This window comes from Sorex fumeus, unplaced genomic scaffold, assembly GCF_029834395.1.
Source record: "Sorex fumeus unplaced genomic scaffold, SorFum_2.1 ptg000045l, whole genome shotgun sequence".
Classification (NCBI taxonomy): domain Eukaryota; kingdom Metazoa; phylum Chordata; class Mammalia; order Eulipotyphla; family Soricidae; genus Sorex; species Sorex fumeus.
Window position 1 is genome coordinate 12860402 of NW_026606102.1, and position 26596 is coordinate 12886997.

Here is a 26596-nt window from a genome sequence, read left to right on the forward strand (position 1 = left end):
AGATTCTTCTGTGTTCTTTATGTTTCACCTAGGTTGTCTATCTTTCAGTTGTTTTGGGGACCACACTCAAGCAGTGTGGAGGTTGGGCCGGGGCTCCTACATGCGAAGCATGTGCTCGGTCACTGGGACATTGGGCTGTCTTCCGACTTTCCTAGAGGCTCCACAAATGAACAAACATCAGAAGGACCAGGATAATTCAGGAGAATACATTCATAATACACACACTACTTGTATCCGGGAGAGATACCCAGAAAAGCTGAGTAATTCATTCACATGACAACAGACAGGTTAAAGCAAGCTTAGCGAGCACAGAGGACTATGGGAAGAAGGAAGGCCAATTAGGAAGGTCTAAGCACAGGAAACAGAGGCGTGCAGATGTGAGTTCTTTTGGGGGGAGTGGGTGGGAGTTTAGCCCAAAACCCAGATCCCTCACGGCAGTACTTGGGGACCATCCGTGGTGCCAGGAAATCAAACCTGGGTTAGCTGTATGCAAAAGGGAAGCACCTTAACCGTTGCACTATCTCTCAGACCCACAGATTTAAGTTCTGCCTTCGCCACTAATTAGATCTGCCCTGGTGCAGTGGGGCAGACACCTGTTAAGGAGATGAGATGTTTATTACGTGTAAATATCTTATACAAGATAATCTCCACGCTATCTCCAGGGCCCTTCCCATAAAATTAACCTTTTGCCAAAGACATATTTCAGACCGGCAGTTTTGCTTGTCTACAACAGAAAGATAAGCACTTTCACTGTGCGTTAATTAAAAAATAAAACCAAGCAATTGACCCAACACAAAGTTATTGATTTGCTTGCCTAGATAGTAGCAACCCAAAGGACTGGGATTGATGGAAAGAGAAAAAGAAAAAAATAATAAATAACCAGAGATACAAGAGGATGAGGGGAAGGGAGTCTATGCGTATTAAACAAACGTCTGAGCACTTTTCATTCTTTTCTGAGAGTTGGGCCCTAAAAATTAGTTTTACCTCCTTCTTAGGGGCTTGCTCCTCTGAGCGCTTTCCACTGCTTCCACCATAAGGCATGAAACAGTTTAGTCCGATGCTAAATTTTGGATGAAAGTTATTCTCCAGAACCCTCCTATCCCAGTAACACTCAGAATCACTATGCTTTAAAAGCGAGACCCGCAGGGGACAGGCTTGTTCTGTGGTGGCTCTACTTTTTAGGCTTCTAATGTCCTATCTAGATTGAAACTGCTTCTTTTTTTTTATTCGTTTTAGGCCACAACTAGTGGTACTCAGGCTTACTTCTGGGTTCTATTCTCAGGGGGACCATATGCGGTGCTGAGGGACCAAATCAGGACTGCTGAGTGCAAGACAAGTACCCTAACCCCTTTACTTTCTCTCTGGGCCGATAACTGGAGTTTCTTTTTATTTTATTATTTTTTTTTAATTTGGAGCCACACCTGGCAGGGCTTACACTTGGCTCTGCACTTAGGCATCACTCCTGGCTAGGGGCTTGGGGAACCATGTGTATGGTAGGGAATGAACCCCCTTGGCTGTGTGCAAGACAAACGCCCGACCCACTGTCCTATCAATAACTGGGATTTCTTCAGGTCAAATGATAGACAAATCTATACCTGTTAATTCCTAATAGCTATTTAACCCAACATATCAAAATATTTCATTTCAATATGCAATCCACAAAAAAAAAAAAATAACCCCCCAAAACTATAGATGAGTCCTTTTTTCCCTTGGCCATTCTTTTTTAGCACCAAATCTTTGAGATCCAGGATTTGTTTTACTCCTAAAGGGCCTCTCAGTTTGAACTGCGCGTCTGGGTAACCCAGAAGTGCTGGTTAAGGAGACAGTACAGGTCTGGACGGTTTATTTTTGAAGTCCTAAGCAAACAGCCTCCTCCTACTATTTGAACTTGGATCACTATTAAATATTTGAGCTTCTGACTCCGTTCTCCATTCCTTCATGGGTCAACACACATGATGGTGTTTCCCTTGCAACCCGGCGGGGAGGCTCGAAACTGGGAAGACATTGCTTGCCCCGGAGCCCGGCCTGCGGGGGTGAGAGGCACATAACGAGACACATAAAATAATGGGACAGCAGCAGGGCGGCATTGCTGCCTGATTTTACAAGCAACTGAAAACGGAAGGAGGTGCCCTACATGCATGGAGCTGGAGACTTGGCCCTGCACGGGGTGCAAGGCTGAGTAACCAGCTCCGCGCAGACTGAAATCAGGGGAGGGGGCAACTTCTGTCAGAGCACAGAAAGGAGGGGGTGGGGGGAGCCCTAGGTGACCCTCTAGAAGGCATGCGAAGGCTGACGCATTGCTTCTTCCGTTTTGTAAGTGGCAGCCTTGAGGCAGGACTGAGGCCAAAGGCGGAGGACCCCGAGCTGAGCGAGGCTTTGGCTGCAAACCTTCCCTGCTCGGGGCGGGACAGGCCCGGTGGCCTTTGTCACCGGCTTACTCCAAGACTGGGAATCCCGCCTGGCACAGCGAGGGACCCCCCCCACCCCCACAACCCATCCCAATCCCCGGCCCCGGCACTTCCACAAAAGGCACGTCCCTTCTTCCGCCCCTAGTGTCCCCCGACTCTGCAGAGTGGCCAGTCTGCAGAGGGGGACGGCCGGGCAAAAAGGTCCACTCCCAAAGTGCCTTCGAGGTCAGGGCCACAGGCGGCTCCAACCTGGGGCGACACCGAGCATCCCCTCCCCCGCTCCGTGGGGGTTCCCGAGCGCCCACCGCCCGCCGCCCCCAGCCCTGGGCGCGATCGGAAAGCCGCGTGGCCAGACCCAGGGCCCTCAAGGGCCGGCCTCCCACGCCCACCCCCGGCGCGCCCGGGACCCCCGGTCAAGATTCGGGAGGACCGAGCGAGCGAGGGCCGGGTCGCGGAGGAAGGGCCAGGCGGGCGGGGAGGCCGCGGGCGCGAGCTGACCCCGGCCGAGCCCGGGTCGGTCCCCGGCCGCCCCCTCCCTCCCCGCGCGCGCGCGTCGGCACGGAGCAGGGGGCGGAGCCGCCCGGCGCGGCGCAGCCAATGACAAGGGCGGGTTCCTGGTCCGATCCCCGGCGCGGCCCGCCATTGGCCGCCGGCCGGGTCTCGGCCCACCGCACCTTCGCGCCCTGCGCCAATCGCGAGGCGGCGAGGCGACCCCCCGGGCCGCGGCGGGCGGCGGCGGCGGTGACAGGCCAGGGCAGCCGGCGGCCCCTCGGCAGCGCGGCCCCAGCCATGGAGCCCGCCGTGTCGCTGGCCGTGTGCGCGCTGCTCTTCCTGCTCTGGGTGCGCGTCAAGGGGCTGGAGTTCGTGCTCATCCACCAGCGCTGGGTGTTCGTGTGCCTCTTCCTGCTGCCGCTCTCGCTCATCTTCGACATCTACTACTACGTGCGCGCCTGGGTGGTCTTCCGGCTGAGCAGCGCGCCCAGGCTGCACGAGCAGCGCGTGCGGGACATCCAGAAGCAGGTGGGCCAGCGCGCCTAGCGGGCCGGCCGGGGGTGGGCGGGGGTCGGCCGCCGCGCGGGCACGCGCCGCACCGCCGCGGACCCCCCGCCCCGGGCCGCGATCCCACCGCCCGCCTCCCCGGGGAGGGCCCGGGACCCGCCGCGGGGGTGACGGGGAGGGCGTGGGGCGGGCGGGGGGCTGCTCGAGGGGCTCCACGCAGCGCCCCGCGAAGTTTCGGGAGCAAGGACGCCGTGCAGAGCGCCGCCTCGTGCGCCTCGTGCGCCTCGCCCGCGCCCCGGCTGGCAAGCAGAGGGTCCCCGAGGTGGCGGGGTGGGGGGACCCGTGCGCCCGGAGCACACCCACCGGACCCGGGCTGTTGGCAGGGAGGGCTTCCGGGAGGTGGAGCTGGCCCCCTCCCGCTGGGGAAACGGGTGGGAAAAGTCGGGGTGGGGGAGGGGGCTGGAGCTGGGAGTTCGCGCCTCTCGCAGACCCGGCGGGTGGAGGGAAGAAGGTGGCACCTGGCTGGGCTGGCAAAGCCTGGCATCTGGGCCGGTCCCGGAGCTCCCTCCTGGACCCGGCCCTGGGAGCCCCCATCCCCTTCTCCCTCTCTCCAGCAACCCCGAGCCGCTGCCCCTGTCCCCACTGTCAGACAGGACCCTCCTGGCACGCACACGCGCGCGGTGCTGTGGGCTGGCACCGGGTCCTGGCATTGGCTTGGACCCTGCCCCCGTTTTAGGTTCCACTCGGACTGGTGTCGGGTTGCAGAGAGCTTCTGTTTCCCGCTGCCACCCTCCTGCAGGTGTAAGTTCTGAGTCCCAGCCCTGTGTGAGGTGGCTGGAGGTGGCGATGTTCTGAAGATCCCAAGCTCCTCCAAGGATGGCTAAGTCCGGCCTCCGCCGCCCTCTGCCCCTTAACCCACCTTCCCATGGGAGTTGCATAGTCTCAAAAGTGCCTGGTTCCACTGCCCCGGGCTTGGCTGGTCACGGTCACGGCCCCAGACCCTGCCCAGGGTCCTCCTCCTTCCTAGTGCTATCCACGAATTCGACTTCTCTGCTCACCTGCTGGGCCAGAATGGGAGCTGGGGTCCCACGGGGGTCCCACTCAGCTCTGGAGCCTGGCCCCGAGCAGTCCAGGGAGCGCTTAAAGTTGCCTAAAACTCAGCCAGAGGGTTCAGGGCGGACAGTTCAGGCAGGAACTGTGCCTCCAGTGTCCGTTGTTTCTGACCTTCACACGATAACGTGTGAAGGTCTGAAACCTGTCCCGTGGGGGAGAGTGAGACTCGGACTGTAAGTCCGGGGCCCTCCTGATACCGCTGGGGGCTGAGCTAGGGAACCAGACGGGCCTGGTGTCCGAGCCTGAGCGCTCACATTTCTTCCCATCCGTCTCCGTCCCTCCGTCTGTCCGTCCACCTGCAGTTCTGGTTCTGTTGCCTCATACCCGGCTGCTGTAATAGCTGCTGACTAATCGCCCTTTTCCTGGGCCCTACCCGCCTCTACGCAGCTTGTACATGTCACAGAGGCCACTCTGTGCGGCATCGCCTCCCTCGCAAAATCTCGGCTGGTTCTCATGGGAATCCAGTGGCGTTAGGGTGTCTGCGTTCCCTTGGCGTGCCTCACCCTCCAGCCTGAATGTGGCAGCCCCCTCCACCCCCTGTGCATCACCCACCCCACGGGGCTGCAGAGCTGGCAGGGGTGAGCCTGCTCGGTCATGCCGCCTCACTCATCGCTTCACCCATTGCTCACCGGAACCCCCACCCCCGGAGTCCCCGGCTCCAGGGCACCCTTGACTGTAGGGTAATCCCCCTGCACGCTTCTCCAGGTGAGCTCAGTGCAGCCTCCGCTGCGCTGACTCTGAGCCACAAGTAGTTAGAAACGCAACTGATAGACCAAGAACAACTTCAGGATCTGGGGTCCTGTGAGATCCGGGGATAAGACTAGTCCCTCTCTCTCCGTCTTTCCATGCTTCTGCCATCCAGGGCTTGGCCTTTGGGGAGGTGGGGGTGGGGGGTGGGATTTCATTCTCTGGGAGGCCATCTCTGGGAGGTGGGGGCACAGCAGGTTGTAGCTGACAGCCAAGCAGCTTAGCAACCCCCCTAAAGGGTCAGAGGGTCCTCGGGAACTGCCCTATGAACAGAGGTTGGGAAATAGGTGACAGGGACCTAGGGCATTAGGCCACAGCTGTCCCTCCCCACCTCCCGATCCATTGATTCTCTGGGTTTGGTGCTCCAGCCAGTTCCAGCCAGTTCCGGCAGAGGCTTTACCAAAGCTCTTCTTCCCCCTTTCTGGCCCCTTTCCTTCCTCTCCCGGTGACACTTGAGTTAATATAAACCAACACTTAAGCACAGGCCGGGCACCCACCACTCGGCGCCGGCTGTTAGTCTGAGGATTACTGCTGTAAATCATCCTGCCAAACCTTGGCTCTGGGTCTGGGCTGTGCCCTCCCCTAGTTTTATGACTTCGAACACGATATTTTTGCCTCTGTGTCTCTGATCCATAAAAGGAGGCCGGTCACCCGGATTTCTTGGGGTGTAATGAGCAGTACGTGAAACGGGGTATGACAGAGACCTCTGCACATGGGGCACACTGAGAAAGTGATTATCACTTGATCCCTTGTCTAGCTGTTATTCCCAGGACAAGTCTTTTTCGGAACTTGCCATTTAGAGGGAGTGAATTCAAAGCACTTTCATCCCGTGTCCTCGTTCTTCCCTTTGTGGTGTGGGAACACTTTGCCTTTTCTTTTGACCGCGCTCCGGAAGGAAACTGCAGGGGGGCAGGCCCGTGCCTGGATGAGCACAGCAGTTCAGCCCCCCTGGGCTGAGGACAGGCAGGGCTGGAGGCTGGCCGCTCCGGGCTCTCGGCTCACCTCGCTCCCACTCTGTCCTTGGGCTACAGGTGCGGGAATGGAAGGAACAGGGCAGCAAGACCTTCATGTGCACGGGACGGCCCGGCTGGCTCACCGTCTCGCTGCGCGTCGGGAAGTACAAGAAGACGCACAAAAACATCATGATCAACTTGATGGACATTCTGGAGGTGGACACCAAGAAACAGGTGAGAGGCAGCTGGCGATGGGCGGGCCTGGCCCTGGTGCAGGACGCGCAGTGGGAGGTGGTTTTAGCCAACTCGCTGCAGTGGTCATCACACCCGTGGGCCCAGGTCTTTGCAGAAGGTTCTGCCCACCGGTCCCACCTTCCAGAACCTTGGTGGTCACCCCATCTCACGGATGGGCAGACCAAGGGGATTCTTGGGCTGTTAGCAGTTCCATAGGGAGGGGAGAGGAATGGGGAAGCAGAGAGAGAGAGAGAGAGAGAGAGTCTGTAGTACAGGGGTTAAGGCATTTAATCTTACACATGATTGACCCTAGTTTTGATCCCCAGCATCTCGTATGGTCCCCTAAGCACCACCAGATGTGGTGAAATCCACCCCTAGCCCCCAACAGAAAGGCAAAGTGAGCCTGTTTCCCTCTTCCCGGGAACATTACAGATGAGCTGCGGAGGTGGCCGGGCAGCTAGCCCTGGCTCCCTGCTCCTAGGGGCACTTCTCAGCTGCAGAACTTGTACATCCACTTAGAGACATCTTGTCATCCCGATTCTGGAAACCTGGCCTTAGAAACGGGAAGTAAGCTTAAAGCAAAGACAACACAGGGAAATTGTATCGTGAATTTCCTTTTTTTTCCAAATTACAGCTTTATTTCTGTTTGCTTTTTGAGGGGTGGGAAGATCAGGTGTTTGAGCCACACCCAGCAGTGCTCGAGTGGTACTCCTCCCTGTTCTGTGCTCAGGGATCACCCTGGGTGGTCTTGGGGAGCCAGGCAGTGCTGGGGAATCTCCCCTGAGCCACCAGCGTGCAAAACATGCGATCGGCCCACTGAACCCTTATTTCCTGTCCTTCCAGCAACTCAACACCAACACAGCATCCTGTAGAAGAGAGTTCTTAAATAAATTACAGCCACATGGTGGCTTTGGTTAGGAAGCCCTGGTCAATCTACTCGGCCTTCTGTGCCTTCCTTCTCTCTCCCCCAAATAGCCCTGTTGACATCCATTTGATCTGTGAACTGTGTATCAAGTGTACGATCTGACAGGAATGCACCAGGAACACCGTTCCTGGAATCTAAACCGTGAATCAAGGCGGTCACCTCAGAGCTTCCTTCCCTTGCACAGGCCCCTCCCTTCCCCGGGCAAGCTGTGACCTGCTTTGGTCATTCTAAATTAGTGCGTGTTAAGAATCTTACACAAATCAAATCATGCAGGACACACTGCTTTTTGGACTTCTTTCCTTCAGCCTAATTATTTTGAGATTAATCTGTACAGAGGCACGTCTGGGAGGAGGGGGTAAAGCATTGCTGGGTAGTTTTCCCTTGTGTGACTGCATCAGACTTTATTTTCCCTTTCACCCTCTTGGTCGACACGTTGGTTATGTCCAACTTTGGGCCATCACAAGTAGCGTGGCTAAGAGCACTCGGGCATATGCTCAGAGATACTTGCTTTCATTTCTCCTGCATCAGCACAGAGGATGAGGGGGCCAGATCGGGTGGGAGACGTGTGGTTAACTTTTCAAGGAACTGCCAGGTGGTCTTCCAAAGTAGTCGAAGGTTTTCTGTGCCCAAGAATGACTATCAAGGGCTGGAGTGATAGCACAGTGGGTAGGGCGTTTGCCTTGCACGTGGCCAATCTGAGTTCTATTCCCAGCATCCCCCATAGTCCCCCGAGCACTGCCAGGAGTTATTCCTGAGTGCATTTCTCGAGTGGGCCCAGTAACGTCTCCATTGTGAGATTTTGTTGTTGCTGTGTTTGGCATATCGAATACATTACAGGGAGCTTGCCAGGCTTTAGCGTGCGGACAAGATACTCTCGGTGGCTTGCCGGGCTCTCCGAGAGGGGCGGAAGAATCGAACTCGGGTGGCTGCGTGCAAGGCAAACGCCCTACCCGCTGTGCTGTCGCTCCAGCGCCAGGAGTAACCCCTGTGCATCGCCAGGTGTGACCCAAAAAGCAAAAAATAAAATAAAAATAAAAAATGTACCGGTTCATTTCCCATTGTGATAAATGTGCTTGGTCTTCATTGGAGCTAGTGGCGCCTCACACGCATTTCTCCAGTAGCTCACAATATTGAGTTTCTCCTCTTGTGTCTATTTACCATTGGTATTATTTCTTTTCCGCTTGGTGGTTGTTGTGTTGGGGCCACACCTGGTGATGCTCAGGGGCCACTCTTGGCTCGCTGCTCAGGGGGAACCATGTTGTGCCAGGGATAGAATCTGAGACCTCCTGCATGAACAGCATGTGCACCCAACCATGTTTGGGGAGGTAGGGGAGAGATTTGGGTCATGCCTGGCAGTGCTCAGGGATCACTCTGGAGTGCTCAGGGCACCATATGGGGTGCTGGTGATAGAACCCAGCTCGACTGCATGCAAGGCAAGCCCCCTACCCTCTATACTACCTGTTTGGCCTCCCCACATTATTGGATCCATTCCTCCCTCTCTCCCTCCCTCCCTTTCTACCCTCCTTCCTTCCCTTCCTCTCTCCCTCCCTCCCTTTCTTCCCTCTCTCCTCCCTTCCTTCCCTCCCTCCCTCCTTCCTCCTTCCTTCCTTTTTTCCCACCTTCCTTTTTTTCCTTTTTTCTTTTCTTCCTTCCTTTCTTCTTTCCCTCCTTCCTTCCTTCTTTCCTCTATTCCTTCCTTCCTTTCCTTCCTTCTTCCCTTCTTTCCTCTTTTCCTTTCTTCCTTTCTTCCTTTCCTCTTTTCTTTCCTTCCTTCTTTCCCTCCTTCCTTCCTTCTCTCCCTCCTTCCTTCCTTCCTTCTTTCCTCTTTTCCTTCTTTCCTTTCTACTTCCTTTTCTTCCTTCTTTCCTTCTTTCCTTCCTTCCTACCTTCCTGCCTTCCTTCCTCTTTTGTCTCTTTCTCTGTTTCTGTCCATCTCTCTCTCTTTTTTTCCCTTTCAGGAATTGAACCAGGTCAGCTATGTGAAAGGCAGGCACCTTTACCTTACTAGGTCTTTGCTTTTACATCAGCGATTGAGAAGGACATTGGCAGTCTGCCCATGATTGTGGATTTTGTTTATATATCTTGCAGGGCTGTCAAGGTTTGAAGTTATGTAATTAGTGTCCTCTGAATTAATCGATCCCTTTATCATGATGAAATGACTTTTTTTTTAATTATATATTTTGCTTAGGAAGTTTACTTTGATAAAGCTATTCCGACTTTCTTTTGATTTGTAATCTTGTGATGTCTTTTTCCATTCTCTGAGTTTCGATCTACTTGGATCATTATATTTAAAGTGTATTTCTTTGCATGTGATCAGCCATGCGCCTGGCAAGTGCCCTACCCACTGCCCTCTCTCTCCGGCCCTGTTTTCTATTTTTCCCATTTATTCTTTGTTTTCTTCTTTTTCCCTCTCTATCTTTTCTAATTACTGAGCAAGTTCTGATTCCATTTTAATTCTGTGGCTGGCTTCTTAGCCAGAACTCTTTGTTATGCTAGCAGCTGTTTTGGGTTTTATGTCCCCTCCCCACTGTCTAGCGATAGGGGACAGGGCTTGGCACATCCAGTGGTACTCAGGGCCTATTCCTGGCTCTGCACGGAAGTGCCCCCGTCAGTTCACGGGGGACAATATATAGTGCTGGGGATCAAGCCACGCTCACGGCATTCAAAACAAGAGCTTCACCCCCTACTATCTCTCTTGTCATCACGGTCTGCTTTTGCTTGTTCTTATTTGGGGGCCGTACCTGGTGAGGGTCAAGGGTTACTCCTGACTCTGCACTCTGGAATCACTCCTGGTGCACTTGGGAGAGCCTATGGGGTGCAAGGTAGTTCCCTACCCACTGGGCTCTCTCCAGCCCCAGTCTGCTTTTAAGTGGGATTCTAAATCTCAGGTACCCTGATCATCACATTTCCTCCAGTCTCACACCGAGCAGTTCTCCAGACACCCGCTGTGTGTCCTGCCGTTCAGCTCAGTTCTAACAGTGCTTTCTCAGGGACTGGGGGGAGCATTAGAGTTCCCGGGTTAGTGCTTTATGAGACTGCCCCGCCCCACCGTCCACCCCCCACGAACCCCAGTGTTGACATGATCGTGACGATCGACCAGAATGTGTGTGCTGCCGTGACCTCTTTTGAACTTTAGGCTGCGGGGAAAGTTCATCTGCTGCCTCATGACCACTTCAGCAAGTTCGATTGATTGGCTGGAGCGACTCCCAGAACTCAGGGAGACGTGGTACCCGCATGCTGCCTTATAATGAACGGGTGTAATAAAGGGTCCAGGAGGCCTGTAGGCGAAGGTCAGCGGGGAGGGCGTGGACCACTGGTCCTCCCCAGACCCCCACTTCTCCACCAGCCTGGAACTGGCACAAACCCCTGACAAGTGGCCCATTTATGGCGGAGTGCGGCTCACCAACTCTGTCTTCAAGGACCCAGAGAGATACTGCAGGGATATGGCGCTTGTCTTGCAGGTGGCCAAACCCCAGTTCGACCCCTGCCACCACATACGGTAGACCCTGAGGAAAGATGGGGAACGAGCCCTGAGCCGTGCCAGGGTTTGCCCAACACCTCACAGCAAAGCACTGTCTCCGAGCTCCCTTCTCTCTCAGGAGAATGGAGGTTATGGGTTGAAAACCCCCATCTTTCTGATCATGTTCATTTAGTCTCTTGCCAGAACAGACCTTACCCAACAGCCACCCAGAGTTGCCTCACTAGAGCAAGACGCTGGTACACTGAGCAAATTCTAAAGGTCTCAGCAGCCCGGGGTCAAAGAGCTGCTGTTAAACCATGAACCTCCCGAGCTTTATAGGGGTTTTAGGGGCCTGGTGTGAGGGCCAGACGTTCACGGCAGCACGGAGATGACCCTGTTGAGGTGTGTATAAGGTACTTACAATAGAAGCTGGAGCCATAACACAGCGGGGAAGGTGTTTGTTTGCCTTGCACGCCGCCGACCCAGGTTCAATCCCCGGCGTCCCACCCAGTCCCCCAGTACCACCAGGAGTGATTCCTGAGTGCAGAGCCAGGAGTAACTCCTGAGCATCACCAGATGTAGTAAACCAAAAGGAATCTCACCGCCCCACCACCCCTGCCAAAAATAGTAAACTTCCTTTTCTCTCTTCCCTTTCTGCTTTTATTGCCAGATGTATCAATTTGTATTCTTATCTATGTGTATACATTTATAAGTTTGTACTTCTATATAAATTCACTTGTATAAGCCCACTACTACATTATGATTTTATTCCTAAGTTGTCTTTCAAAATAATAGCAAAAGTCTTATTTATGGCCCAGAGTTCCCTCTCTTTATTTTATCACACAGGCCTACTTTTCCATTCGTTTTCCTTCTGCAGGAAGAAACTGCATTTCCTTGGACAGCTCTTGCGTAGTGGGTCGGCTGAGGGTCCCCCCACAGTGCCAGGCATGGCCCTCCAAGGTGGCCCACATACTCCCTGGCACCGCAGGTTCTGTTTTATCAACACCGGTGGATTTTTCTTCTTGTTAGCGGTTGAATGTTCTTGCTTCTGCCTGCGGGTAACACCCCTGGGACTTCAGCTCCTGTGCATTTTACCTTGTTGGGTGCTGGGGAGTTTCAGCTCCTCGAAGTCCTGAGCTTGGCTGTGGGAGCCTGCTGAGTCCCCCGGCGGGGGACCAGTTAGGTCCTGTTGGGTCTTAATGTTTCAGGTGGTTTTTGACCTTGGGCTGGTTACTGCCAGGGTTCAGGCCAGGCTGCTGAGACACACGGCAATGTGCACTCCCCAGTGACTCGTGAGGGTTCCCGGTCTGGCTCATGGGGGCTGAAGCCAGAGGCCCTGGTGCCTGTTAGCCTTTCTGAGGGCTCTTTCTTGGCCTCCCCGTCAGATAAGGCCCTGGTGTGTCTGCACTGCCCTCCTCCATTAGCCTTGCAAACATGAGATGAAACACTGGCAGAGCCAGAGCTGGAGACGTTAGCTGTCATGAAAGGCAGTGAGATGTTATAGGGAAATGTTCTACCAACTGTGGAGGACGGCCAGCATGCAGAGCCAGGAGTAACCCCTGAGCCACTGCCACGTGTGTAGATTTGCACTCGTATCTAGCTACATGTCTGTGTATTATGGATTTGTGGTTATATATACATTTGCATCTATAAGTTCCACTGCATTATGATTTTATTCTTTATAAGATGTCTTTCAAAATAATTGACACAAGTTTTACATATTGCCTGCATGGATGAGGGGTGGGAAGATTTGGAGGGACACCTTTGGGGTCAGGAGGTTCCAATAGGGCACAGCTGGAATGCGTTTGAGTTTCTGTTCCCTGTGCTGCCGCTCTCTGCCTCAGAGTCCCGGTGTCAAAAATAGGTGACTCGGAAAAGCCTCTATTAGGCCCGGAAACCGCCTGTGACCTGTGTCTTTCTTCTCATGCCATTAGATTGTTCGCGTGGAGCCCTTGGTGACCATGGGTCAGGTGACTGCCCTGCTGACCTCCATTGGCTGGACCCTGCCTGTGCTGCCCGAGCTGGATGACCTCACAGTGGGTGAGGACCGACTGGCCCAGGAGCAGCGCTGGGCGCCTGGGTCCCCCTACCGGCTGGCTCGGGGCTCGCTTCTCTGTCATTTGGGGACAGGAGAGCCCCTGCCTCTGCTGGCTGACCCGGAGAGGGGCACACAGTGCCTTCCCTTTCCCCTCTGAATGCCGGCAGTGACACCCACCTTTATTTATCCCCTGGCCTGCATTCTTTGCTCCAGTTCTGCCCTCAGGACACGCTGATCTCTCTGTGCTCCCAGGGAATTCTTGGCCCCCAAAGTCTTTTATTCTGCAAAGGAGGTGCCCTCGGGGCCCGTAGTCATTCCAGCGGGACACAGTCACGCCCCTTTTCATTGCTCCCCCTCTTTTCCTTTGGTGGTCGGCCCATACCTGCTAGTGCTCAGGGGCCCCTCCAGGCTGGGGGCTGGGGAGTTCCCAGCGTCCGTGAGGAGCTGTGCCAGTCCGGGGATTGAACCGGGGCCGTCTGCACACGGAGCCTGTGCTCCATCCTTCCAGCTCCCTGTTAAGGTGCATGCACCCAGATTCCTAGGTAGCACCCGGCCAGCAGGGACAGCGCCAGTGCCACCGGTGGGTCTCCCGCCCGTCACACTCGCCTCAAGGCCCCTCCTCCTCTCCTGCTCCCCAGACCCCCAGAGACCAGCTGTCCCGAGGGCACAATCTGTTTCTGCTGTCCCCCTTGGCGCACCCCTTCCCCTCCTGCCTGCACCCTTGGCTCAGTGACACGTGTTGTCTCCTCCACAGGGGGGCTGATCATGGGCACTGGCATCGAGTCATCGTCCCACAGGTTCGGCCTGTTCCAGCACATCTGCACAGCCTACGAGCTGGTCCTGGCAGACGGCAGCTTCGTGCGCTGCACACCCGTGAGTTCCGAGTCAGGGACGGGGGCGGGGGAGACCCCACCAGCCTGCCCATGGCGTCAGGGCGCTTCTCCAAGGAACTGCTTTCGGGGCAGGGACGGAGGGGGCAGGAGGGGAGGCACACCCCGCAGTGCTCAGGGGCTACGCCTGGTTCTGTCCGAGACAGTAGGAGTTTCAGGTACAGTTGAGGGGTGTTTCCTGTTGGTTCATTTAAGGAAGGTAGATCTCAGGCTGGGGCACCCAGAGTATTTTATTGTTTCCTGAAAATGGGGACGTAGGTGTAGTAAGTCTGGGGCCCCCCAGGCTAAGCATTAAAGGGACTGCTTCGGAGGAGTGAAAGACAGTTCTGCTGCCCCCAAGGGGCACAGGTAGGAGGAATTTCCCCACCGTGAGCAGCAGGGCGGAGCCTTGAAGTCAGGGCGGGTCTCGTCTTGTCCTTCCAGCTATCCTAGGATGGGAGGTCGGGGCCTGTTCTGGAATCCCGGGGTAGAGGGAGGGCCTCTGGGCCTGGACACAAGACCCCGCAGAGTCGCCTTGATCCAGTGCATTTCCCTCAACTCCAGCCTGTGGGTTAGCAGGTGGCTGACATCTGAGACGCGTCTGCCAGGTCTCCTCTGGGTACTCCTGGCCATGGCGCTGTCTCCTGTCAGGTCTGTGCTCCGGGGACCACGTCTGCTGTTTCAGAGTCTTCTGGGCCATGGCTGCACTGGGCCACTACCTGCCCTCCCCTACCCACCCGCTTCTGTTCTCGCGGAGCTTTGTGGGGACCAGAGTCTCAGTCCCAGGGGCCAGGTGGATAGTGGTGTCTGTTTCTAAGACTAGTACCAGTGCAAGAAAGTGATGGCTAGAATGGGCTGGAAGGAGCAGGTGAGGTGCTGCCAGGGACCAGGCGAGGTGCCACAGGGGGACCAGGTGATGTGCTCTAGGGGATGCTGAGTCAGACACTTGGCATCTGGCCTGATCCCCGAGCATCACTACTGGCCCACAGGGAGCCCTCTGGGAGCTGCACTGTTCTTACCTGCCCTGTAAAGGCGAGGTAGGGTGGGGGCCACCATAGACAGAAGTCTCTGTCGTGTTTCAATGTCCCTGTGCAGATTGGGGACATGGCCTCTCCTTCCTTTTGGGGGTCTTTTTTTTCTTTCCTTCCTGTTTTTTTTTCTTGGGGGGGTGGTCACCCAGCGATGTTCAGGGGTTACTCCTGACTCTGCACTGAGGAGTTGCTCGTGGCAGTGCTCAGGGGACCATATGGGATGCCGGGAATCGAACCTGAATCTGCTGCATGCAGATGCCCTGTCCGCTGTGCTTTCGCTCCAGCCCCTGGTTGGCAGAGGGGTCAGGCTCCCTCCAGCAGTGCCTGGCGGGGGAGGGAGGGTCAGTGTCAAAGCCCTCACAGGGCACATGGAGGCCTCAGCGGGAGGACTCCCCGGGAGCACCATCAGCCGGCTTCCAGGGTGGGTGACGGGACAGGTCAGCCTGGTGACGGGGCCCAGCATTCACTCTCTGGCACGTGTCACCCCTTCCCCATCCCCCCAACAGTCAGAAAACTCGGACCTGTTCTATGCTGTGCCCTGGTCCTGTGGGACTCTGGGCTTCCTGGTGGCCGCCGAGATCCGCATCATCCCCGCCAAGAAGTACGTGAAGCTGCGGCTGGTGCCTGTGCGGGGCCTAGAGGAGATCTGCGAGCGGTTCGCGCGCGAGTCCCAGCGGATGGAGAACCACTTCGTGGAGGGGCTGCTCTACTCCCTGGACGAGGCCGTCATCATGACGGGGGTCTTGACGGACGAGGCCGAGCCCAGCAAGGTGAGATGTTGGCGGCGGCGTGGTTGCTGAGGGCCATGTCTCCTGAGCCCCCATGGCGGCCTGCACAGGCCTGTCTTCCCCCTGTCTGCCCCTCCCCGATCCCCATTTTGGAAACTGAGGCTCCCGGCATTCGTGTGAACCTCTGTGAAACGACACAGCCTCGGTCTGGTTGTAGATCGCTTCTGATTCTGCCTTCAGAATGCAGAGCGGGGCCTGGGGTGAGGGTCGGGCCAGGCAGGGGCAGAGTGGCAAACCCCTGGCACCCAGAACCAGAACAGAATCCAGACCACCCCCAGCGCAGTCTTGGTGATTTTCTCCATGTAGGGAGGATGAGCTCATTATGAGGGACTTGCAGGTGTAAACAAATAGAAGCAAAGAAAAGATGGACGATACCCAGCGTCTAGGACCGACTGACTATAGCTGAAGTGTTTGGTCACCTGATTTTCATTTTGAGCCATGAGACATGAATTTTTTTTTTAAGTTTACAAATTCCAAAATATGGAACCTGAGCGATCGTATAGCAGATAGGTGCTGCTTGCACGTGGCCAACCTGGGTTTGATCCCTGACATCCCATAGGGTCCCCTGTGCCCATAGGGATCCCTGAGCTCCAAGCCTGATAGGCACTTTCCAGATACTTGCTAGATACCTACCTACTTCATGATCACGATCACGACCATCCTGTTATTCGTTGATTGCCTCGAGCAGGCCCCAGTAACGTCTCCTTCATCCTAGCCCTGAGATTTTTAAGAAAGTGCCATATTCAATGTTCTTTAGGAGAATGAGACCTATCATTGTTACTGGTATTTGGCATATTGGGTACGCCACGGGGAATTTGCCAGACTCTGCCGTGTGGGCAGGTTACATTTGGTAGCCTGCCAGTTTGTCCAACGTAGGAATGAGATGATAAGATGTCGCGCAGCCACAAATGCAGCCGTGCACTTCTGGGAGCTGGGTTTTATAGTCTCTGAGTCTTGGCCATTGATGGGATTACACGGCGCCAGGGGGCCAGTTGGTGGGTGTGACCCCCGCCTACTGAAATTTGGAGGATCTGGGTGGAGGATGCTCAGCCCCGATCCGAGTAGGCTTGGAGATCTCAGCCCCGGGACCCGCATGCCTTTGTTCCTCTGCCGGTACCTTCATGTGTGTGGAGAGTGGTCTCAGCATGGTGGTGGCTGGTTCTGGAGGTCTTCGGCTGCCAGGAGCCCTGTTCGGGGCGGGGAGGAAAACTCAACCCGTTCCCCTCCAAGGGGCCCCGGCGAGGACAGCCAGGCGCGGGGGCAGGAGACTCTACTTCATTCATTTTAAAATCAGAAAGGCGGAGGGACAGGGCTCAGGGGTACGCTGCCTCTCTTGAGTGTGTGAGGCTGTGTCTGAGCCCCGGAGTTAAAATTGGAACAGAGTTGAAATCCCCTAGCACCATCCCCTCTCGTTTAAGGAAACGAGGCCCTCAGGGAGGGACTCCTGAGGCCACATGGCTGGCACCAGCCGGACACTTGAGGTGGGGGCCTGACTCCAGGTTTTATGGCCTTTGTGTCAGCTTCCAGGATCTGTCACCTACGGACAGGGAGGGCGCCCCCTTTCCTGGTGCTGCCCGGCCCCGACTCTGCCAACCTGGCCTCTAGCACCGCAGCAAGGATGCTGAGCCAGAGGAGTTCCACTGAGGCAAACCCTTTGCAGCTACTGGGTCGGTAAACTGAGGGAGAGGCGCAGTGAAATCAATGTCCTCTTGGCCATCTGCTCTACTAGAGTTAGTCAGGCATAGGATTATGCAGAGTTTAGGGGGTGGGGGGTTTGTTTGTTTATGGAGAAAGATCCCTCTTAAGTGGGGCTCAGCAGATCTCCAGAGCTGTACCCCACAATGCACGGGGAACCATATTCTGTTGGGGATCAAAGCGGGGTGAGCCCTGGCAAGTACCTTAAGCCCGGTACTATGTCTCCAGCCCGTTTTTGTTTGTTGGTTTGACGGCCACACCCAGCCGTGCTCAGAGCTGACTCCTGGCTCTGTGCTTCGGGATCACCCCTGGCGGGACTCAGGGAACCACATGGGCCCCTGGGGCTCGAACCCAAGTCAGCTGCATGCGAGGCAAGTGCCTTGCTCCTGTTGTGTCTCTCCACCCCTGTACAACTTTTTTCCTGCCTTATCCCCGGCCCGGTAGATTCTTGAGGGACCAAAGCCTTACCCAGAGGCCGTCATGGGCAGTGCCACGTGATGCAGGTGTGGGCCCCCAGACTTGACCTAAAGCGTCTGGATGAGTGAGGCCCCGCTCCCAGGAGCAGGCTGTACGGAGAAGGGGAGGTGCCTTTCGTGAGCCCGTTGAGCCTTTCTTCCAGCTTGGCAGAGTACCTGGGAATTCGGCCCATGTGCCTGGCCCTGCAGTGGGCTCTGGGGGGCTCTGGGCAGAGGCCCAGCGCTGGGAAGTGGCTTTCCTGGTGCTGGAACCAGAACGGAGGGGCCCTCCTGCTTCCCTTGCCTGGGGACAGAGATGCCCTCCACGGAGGCCCCGGATGGGCCCAGGAACATGAGGCTCGCCAGGTGTCCCCGAGTCTCGATTGCACTGAAGTTTCTGTCAAGTTTCGCTCAGCGGGCAGGGGCCCGCGTGGTGTCTTTGCCCGGCCGGCACGCTGCACACTGAAATCGAGCCGACACACGGCTCTTCGGCTCCGGTTTCAACCCTGCGTGCCCACCGTCCTCCCTCCACTCCCTCCCACAATTGCTGCGCGCCCGTTGCGTGGGATCTCACCAGCCCAGTAAAACTCAGGGGCCACCCACGCGCCTGTGACGTGACGGCCTGTGCGTGTCTTTTCTGATGGGCACGAACAACGCCCACCAAGTATTTCTATCTGTCCCTTACCAATTAGGAGCAGAGAGCTGCCTGCACCAGTCGCCCGGCTAGTGAGGAATGGGCTGGGGGCTGTCCTTCTGCCTTCCCCACGGTCCCTCTGCCCAGAATTCATTTTCCAGATGGAAACCGCAGCTCGAGGGGCTGGGGAAGCCCAGACATCCAGGGCAGATGTCCAAACCATGCAGGACCGAGGAAGATCTGGCCAAGCAATACCTTGGCCAGGGAGACCGTAATCGGGACCAGGATGTGGCGGGGGCAAGCGTTCACTGCTGGGGGCCCTGAGGATCGAAGGGCTTGGCCTGGGAGAGCAGGGAATGTGCTCTTGGTCAGGGGATCGGGTGCGGAGAGGAAGACCACCTTTCACTGCCAGAGGAACAGCCTGCCTCTGCTGCGTGGGGGCGACCATGTCACCGTGACACTGGGGTTCTCGCACGGGGAGGGAGCAGCAGACCAGACTGGGGTCGCCCTGGAGCTAGCGAAGGGGTGGGTTTCTTCCCCCTTTCCCTCACGCCGCCACCCTCCGCCCTGAGCACCCGCCCTGAGCACCCGCCCTGCCGCAGTGCACCAGGCCTGCCAATTCCGTGGAGGTGCTGACAGACAGGACGGCTTTGAAGAGTGGAGAGGCGGGCCGGGACCCAGACAGCCGCCCGCCGGATCGCCGTTACAGTCTGCTGGCCGCCAGCCGCACAGACACAGTGAGCTGACACAATGGCTCTGTCATTTCAGCTGAACAGCATTGGCAATTACTACAAGCCCTGGTTCTTTAAGCACGTGGAGAACTACCTGAAGACCAACCGCGAGGGCCTGGAGTACATTCCCCTGAGGCACTACTACCACCGGCACACGCGCAGCATCTTCTGGGAGCTCCAGGTGAGCTCGGGTTTCTGGGGATGGTGGCGCCTCCCAGCCAGGGCGGCCAAGGGCATGACCACACGCTTCCCTGAGGGCCAAGACTCCTGGCCCCAGGGCTGCGCCTAGTTCCCAGCCAGGCCTGCCGGGGGAGGAAGCTTCGCTCCCCATCAGGAAGTGGGGTGTCAGGCCAGCCGTGCTGGGGGACACTGACTGTTCCAGGCCAGATGGAAGCCTGGCCAGGCCAACAGGGACGGGCTGTGAGAACCAGAAAAGGAGGTGACCGGTCACTGGCGGCGGAGCTCTGAGTGGGCAGGGCAGTGATATTTTAAATAGGGGCTTATGAAATACCTCTCGGGGGCGATTTGACATCGGGGAACAATCATGCAGAGGGCAGATGCTGAGTCTAGCCTCACAGGCAGAGGCAGTATCAGAGCCCGAGTTCTTTTTTGATGTGGTAAACCAGTGGTGGATCAGTTAAACGTTTGTTTTTTAAAAAAAAAAAATTCATTTTTTATTAATTCACCGTGAGATACAGTAACAAAAATTTCATGGTTGAACTTCGATCATACAGTCATCAAACACCCATCCCTTCACCAGTGCACATTTTCCACCACCAAAATCCCCAGTATTGGGCTGGAGAGTTAACACAGCGGGTAGGGCATTTGCCTTGCACGCGGCCAACCCGGGTTCGATTCCCAGCATCCCATATGGTCCCCTGAGCACCGCCAGGAGTAACTCCTGAGTACAGAGCCAGGTGTGACCCTGGGTGTGACCCAAAAAGAAAAAAAAAATCCCTATCCCACATTCCACACCTCCCCCTGCCCGTGTGGCAGACAATTTGCGAAGTATTCTTTCTCAACTTTAGTTACCTTCGATATTTCAGAGTCCTACCATCTCTTATATCTGCCAAAAATACAATTACTAGACAATGTGTTTTGTCTTGCTTGTTACGGATATAGTATAATGTCACACGGCTGCGCGCTCTCCGAATGCTAAGATTTTAATAATTAGGGACTGAAGAAATCACTGCCGCAAGTTGCTGGAGTCCGAGATTCCTGTGTGTGTCTCTGGATCGTGGCCACGTGGGAGCTGGTGCTTCTTGCTGGCATCTAGAAAATGGCCACCGCTGGAGCTCTTAGGGGCCGGGCGGTGGGACAGTACCTGTCCCCTTCTGGAGTGGCCCAGCGGAGAAGGCCTATTGCAAAGTCCAGGGCCATCTCTGCCGCAAGATGCTCGGGTCCAAGATTTCTGTGTGTGTCTCTGGATCGTGGCGAGAGCTTTAAGTAGATGGTGGGCAGATATGGCATCATCTCTGCGTCCCATCAGGGCAGGGGGAAGGAGGGCACACTCCTACCCTGTCCCGGGAGACTTGGGATTTACCATCACCGCGACTCGTACCTGGTGCTTCCTGCGGGCTTCTAGAAAATGGCGACCTCTGGAGCTCTTAGAGGGCAGGCAGAGGGACGGTGCCTGCCCCCGTCTGGAGCGGCCCAGCAGAGAAGGCCTGTTGCAAAGGCCCGGGCCATCTCTGCCACAAGTTGCTCGGGTCCGAGGTTTCTGTGTGTGTCCTTTTTTTTTTTTTTTTTTGAGGTGAAGATAAAATAAACCTTTCTGGTGCAGGGCCTACTGCTTGCAGTGAAAGGGGAACCAGACTATGCCCAGGTTTAACAGGGTCAGCCACGTACCAAGCAAACACCTTCACCCCTATACTAGCTCTCCGGCCCCTAATGTGAACCATTTAAAATTCAACAGTCCAGGGGTATTTAGGACGTTCACAGTGTTATCATCATGCTGCCACTTCATTTTCTTGCTTTTATTTTTGGGCCACGCACACATGGCAGTGCTCAGGGCTGACTCCTGGCTCTGCACTCAGGGATCACTCCTGGCGGTGCTTGGGAGACCAGAAGGGATGCCGGGGATCGAGCCTGGGGTCGCCATGTGCAAAATAAGTGCCCTTCCCACTGTACAGTCACCCCGGCCCGAATGCTGCCACTTCCCTCCAGTTCCAGGAGGTTTTTAATCTCTCCAGGGAACCTCTGCGCCCTTTCCTAAGTGGTTCCTCCCTACTCCGCTCTGTCTTTGGCAGCCGGAGGTTGGCTTTGGTTGCTGGGGTTTGCCTATTGTGGGTCTTTCACGTCAGGAGACCCAGAGTATGTGACTCTTGTGTCTGGCTCTTCACTAAGCATGATGGAGACAGGAGCAGGGGCAGGGTTGGGTGCACACCTAGTGGTGCTCAGGGGCTACTCCTGGCTCTCTGTTCAGGATCCCCTCCCCCCCCCCGTGGTACTCAGGGAACGTAGGTGGTACTGGGGATCGACCCAGGGCCAACCAGCATGCAGACACCTTCCCTGCGGTACTGTCACTCCAGCGCCTAAGTTTATTTTTATTTTATTTATTTATTTTGCTTTTTTTGGTCATACCCAGCAATGCACAGGAGTTACTCCTGGTTCATGCACTCAGGAATCACCTCTGGCGGTGCTTGGGGGACCATATGGGATGCTGGGAATCGAACCTGGGTCGGCCGCGTGCAAGGCAAATGCCCTCCCCGCTGTGCTATCGCTCCAGCCCCTAAGTTTAATGTGCTCTGGGTCCATCCACACTGGCGTGTGTCAGCATGGTCACAGATCCCTTTTTGATGCTTCCGGTTAACAGTGGACCCGTGAGTAAGTGGGAGTTGAGGTGGGGCATGCCGCAGTGCCCAAGCATGAAGCAGACGGGCCATCTCCGTTGGATGGCGATGGCCGTATGGTATTCGCGTGTCATCTGTGGGAGGCACTTCTCAGCACATCTCCCCAGCCTTGCAGCACCTGCCTGGGTGCTTCATTCCTTCCTGGGGGCGGGCCAGTGCTCCGTCTGGGCACATGCCACACGATGTTAATAAATGTTTGGGCAGATGCCACCTCAAACAAGAATCAGGCATCTGAAGCTGTTATGAACATTCATGTGTGATGATTCAGGAACTCCTTTAGTGGTGTTAGGGGCTCCCTGCTCTGTGCCCAGGAGCCGATCCCAGCGGTGGCCAGAAGACCTCACGGTGCTGGGCATCCCGCCCGGATTTCGGCATGTAAGGCTCGTCCGTGCGCTGCCCACTGGGCTCTCCCCAGGCTGGTGTTGGGTTTTTAATGCTGTCCCAGTGGATGAAGTGGATGCTCGTGGTGCTTTTGATTTGCATTTTTCTAATGACTAATGATGTGAAGCATCCTTTGTATGCTTGGTCACCACTTGTGGGTTGGTTTTTGTTTTTCTGAGTAGTATCTATTCAGACAGATCATTTGCCTCATTGCAACCAAGTTGTTTCTCCTTATTTTTGTTGTTGTTGTTTTTTCTTTTTCTTACTGAGTCACCATGAGATACAGTTACAAAGCTTTCATGTTTGAGTTTCAGTCATACAGTGATGAACATCCATCCCTTCACCAGTGCACGTTTTCCACCACCGATGTCCCCAGTCTCTCCCCCTCCTTGTTATTGACTTGTCTGTTTTCTTTCTTATTCTGGATACATGATTTGCAATTTATTTTTTACTTCGTATATATTTTTTACTCTTTGCACTTTTTTTCCTTTCCATTCACCTGGGGCTGGGGGTGGGGGGGGAATTGCTCTGGGGCCCCGCATCAAAGCTTCCATGGCAGCCCTTTGAACTGTCTCTCCAGCCTTTTTTTGCCTCCTTGGTTCTCTGATGCACTAAAGCTCTCAGCTCTGAGGAAATCTGCTTTATCCCTTTATTTCTCCTATTCCCATGCTTCTTGTCTGATAATCTCGCTAAAATGACGCAAACATGGTGATATGCTTCCTTGTCCTTCTAAGAGCTCTTGTGGTTGTATTTCTGTTTCCAGGGTCGTTGCACCTCTCACGGAGCCTTGGAAGCAGCAGTCGGGAGGGGCTAGCTCCTTTCTCTGTCTGTCAGCAAGTCAGGAGTGGGCTTGGCTCAGAAAAGTCAAGGGTCTGAACTTAGGTTTGAAATTCTGACAGAGTAGCTCTTGGCCTCGATGGAGAGCAGACGGACATACGGGGGCGGGAAAGAGTGGGAGGGCAGAGGAAAGAAGAGTCCTGGCGTCTGGAACAGGCAGTGAATGAGGACAGCACCGTCAGGCGTAGGAAGCCCCGTGACAGTTGAATCTCTGCTGCTAGGAGGTCTGCGCAGCTCACCCGGGGGCAGGATTTCAGGGCCTGGAGCCCAGGCAGCTGGTGACTGGCAGTGCCAGTGACTGCTGTGAGGGTGGAAAATGGGAAGATTGTTCTGGAACATGTGGTTTAGAGGTGCCTTCAGACCCGGACGGTGGGAGTCAGCCCAGTGAGGAAGGATGGATTGGACCCAGTTTGTTTTTTTGGGGGGGAGGGTGGGGTTTGGGTTTTTTTCCGGGGTGGGGTGCCCCTGGCACTGCTCAGGACTTAGACGCTCTACGCTCAGAGATCACTCCTGGTGACGCTTGAGGGACCATCTGGAGGGCTGGGTTTTGAACTGGGGCTAGCCTCGTGCAAGGCTGCCCTCTAGCCTGTCACTCCCACCCTGTTTCTTAAAACGGCACTGTCCCAGTGCCTGCCTTGGGGAGTGGTACACAGAGGCCCGGGGCCGGCTGGCACAGGGAGATACAGGGAGGCAGGAGAGCAGGGCCAAGGCTGTGGTGGTCCCCGGTTGTCACCATCCTTAGCAAAGTAGCCAGAGAGAACCTTGGGTCCCTCGGTGCAAGATGGGGTGGGACAGGGCAGGGTTTACGACTCCACTTCCTGAGGTCAAGACTGGGGAAGAGATGTGGTTCCGGAAGATACTTTGGGGATCAGAGGGCTGTTTTTAGGGAAAAAAAACACAAATGGCTTTTAAACATAAGCAGAGCACTGCTGTGTGGCTCACAACAGACCAGTTAAACCCAGCAGCAGGGCCCCCCCTTCCTCCTGAATGGCAGGTCCAGGAGGCCAGCAAGCATGCACACTAGCACGGGGCAGGAAGAAAGAAACAGCGGCGACTCTCAGACCGGAACCCGTTTCAGTTGTGTCACTGTTCAGATTTCCACTTCCCGGGGTGCATCTCACAGCTCACCACACACAGAAACACGCAAGGCACGTGCAGAAGGCACACTCTGGGCTGTATGGAAGGAACCTCAGTGTCCACTGGGGTGGGGCCCAGCCACGGTCAGCACACAGCCCACCCTCATGGCAGAGGGACACGCAATGCAGAGTGGCGGGGAGCAGAAAGAGGTAGGAACTCGGGCTGGAGGGAAGTGAGGCCCAAGGCAGAAAGGTGGCCCGCCTGTCTGGACTCCGGCTGTGTGCCTGTGGGGAGCCGCACAGCCACTGTCTGGATGGGCTCCAGAGGAGACAGCAAGCGCTCTTCCTCACCCCTGGCCCCACGAGACACAGGGGCCGTGGCTCCGAGTGCCTCCCGGGAGCCCCGGGCTACGTCTGCTCAGTCTCTGACCTCAGCCACTCAGCCACAGTGCCAAGTCCCTTCTGACCGGCTCAGGGTAGCCTGCACCTTCCCCTGGGGCTAAGCGCTAGTTCCCAGCAGAGGGACTTAAGCCCAGGGAAGCGAAGCGACTGCCCCAGGCCCTCGGGGCCAAGAATCCAGCCCATTCTGACCAGGGAGAGTCCCGGGCCCCGAGGGCACCCCGAGCCGGGTCGGCCTGGTCTGGTCCCCGCTCTTCCGCTCTTCATCTCCGGCTTGGTGTCTTGCAGGACATCATACCCTTCGGCAACAACCCCGTCTTCCGCTACCTCTTTGGCTGGATGGTGCCCCCCAAGATCTCCCTTCTGAAGCTGACCCAGGGCGAGACCCTGCGCAAGCTGTACGAGCAGCACCACGTAGTCCAGGACATGCTGGTGCCCATGAAGTGCCTGCAGCAGGCCCTGCACACCTTCCACAACGACATCCACGTGAGCGTGGGGCGGGGCCTGGAGTGGAGATGGGCGGGGCCTGGAGTGGAGATGGGCGGGGCCTGGAGGGAGGGGCGGAGTCGGGTGTAAGCACGGGGCGGGGCCTGGCATGGTGCTGCTCCCTAGTGCCATGGACACAGGTGCCTACCTGGCCCTGCCTCAGTTTAGGGTTCTATGAGCAGCCCGAGGGCGGGGGCATGGCAACAGAACCTCCCATTAGGCCAGGATCTCGCTCTGGGCCGGAGGACAGTGGGGAGGGGGCGCTTGGGTCTGTCGCCCACATCCATCTTCCTCCCCCCTTGCTCCCTCCAGGTCTACCCCATCTGGCTCTGCCCCTTCATCCTGCCCAGCCAGCCAGGCCTAGTGCATCCCAAAGGAGACGAGACCGAGCTCTACGTGGACATCGGCGCCTACGGGGAGCCGCGCGTGAAGCACTTTGAAGCCAGGTCGTGCATGAGGCAGTTGGAGAAGTTCGTCCGCAGCGTGCATGGGTCAGTGGCCAGCGGGTGGTACAGGACACCCTCCCTGGGCTCTGGACTCCAGGAGGCGGCGGGAGAGGCTGGAACAATAGTGCCGCGGGTAGAGCTTGCAAGCGGCCAGCCCAGGTTAGGTCCCCCCGAGCACTGCCAGGAATGATTCCTGACCGCAGACCCAGGAGTGACCCCAGCACATCACTCAGGGTGTGACCCAAAAACAATTTTTAAAAGTGAAATGCGGCACCACCTGCCTGAACTCAGTCCCTGGGGGTGTTAGACCAAGCCAGGCTGCCAAGGCTGCAGCCGAGTGGGGTCGTGGGGGCATGGGTGAGTGAGTGAGCCCCTCCCACCCCGCCCCACAGGTTCCAGATGCTTTATGCCGACTGCTACATGAACCGGGAGGAGTTCTGGGAGATGTTTGACGGCTCCTTGTACCACAAGCTTCGGGAACAGCTGGGCTGCCAGGATGCCTTCCCTGAGGTGTACGACAAGATCTGCAAGGCTGCGAGGCACTGAGCCGGAGCCCCCCAAGAGACACGGAGCCGTGGGAGGGCCTTCCCGGGCCCATCGTCCCTTCACTCAGGCTTGGCCACCCCCTGACCCACATGTCCCCGACATCCCGCCCAGGCTACCCCCGCTTCCTGGCTGTGGGGGCACAGACACTGGAACTGAATCCGGCTCATTCTCTGGGCCACTCTGGGCATCTCCCACCCGCCCCATCTGTTGAAAGAGGGGTATTGACGCTTGCCTGCTGAGGGCAGGGTCCTCTGAGCCGGGCACCTGCCCCTCCCCCCCGCTAGAGATGGCAGATCTCGGGGGCGCCCATAGCTACTCTCTGTTCAACTGACAACAGCGCACTGGACTCGGGCTCACGTCCCCTGGCCCAGGTTCGGCTGAAACGATGAAAGGGCCGGCCCGGAGTTGCTCGCCGTGACTTGGGTCTACTGGAAGAGCCCGCGGGGGAAGGACGGAGGCGCCTCTGCATGGCTGAGGCCTCGGGAGGGCGACT

General features: G+C 56.4%; 2 protein-coding genes across 3 annotated transcripts in view; both read left to right on the forward strand.

Annotated features, from left to right (window-relative positions):
• USP24 (ubiquitin specific peptidase 24) overlaps positions 1–26596 on the forward strand; it is a 287122-nt gene that overhangs the window by 237559 nt on the left and 22967 nt on the right. The gene's annotated exons all lie outside the window — the stretch shown is intronic.
• DHCR24 (24-dehydrocholesterol reductase) lies at positions 3108–26351 on the forward strand. The gene is made up of 9 exons (XM_056122427.1): positions 3108–3428; positions 6299–6454; positions 12774–12879; positions 13632–13750; positions 15284–15547; positions 19118–19261; positions 24914–25111; positions 25424–25602; positions 25950–26351. Exons 1-9 carry the CDS (start codon positions 3198–3200, stop codon positions 26101–26103), a joined length of 1551 nt encoding a protein of 516 aa, XP_055978402.1. The 5' UTR covers positions 3108–3197; the 3' UTR covers positions 26104–26351.

What these genes read in the sequence shown, in the direction of transcription:
- DHCR24 (XM_056122427.1), top strand. Translation starts at nt 3,198, where the DNA reads ATGGAGCCCGCCGTGTCGCTGGCCGTGTGCGCGCTGCTCTTCCTGCTC. An exon ending in GCTGGATGACCTCACAGTGG is followed by an intron (nt 12,880 to 13,631) that starts GTGAGGACCGAC and finishes TCTCCTCCACAG; the next exon opens with GGGGGCTGATCATGGGCACT. An exon ending in CCTTCCACAACGACATCCAC is followed by an intron (nt 25,112 to 25,423) that starts GTGAGCGTGGGG and finishes TGCTCCCTCCAG; the next exon opens with GTCTACCCCATCTGGCTCTG.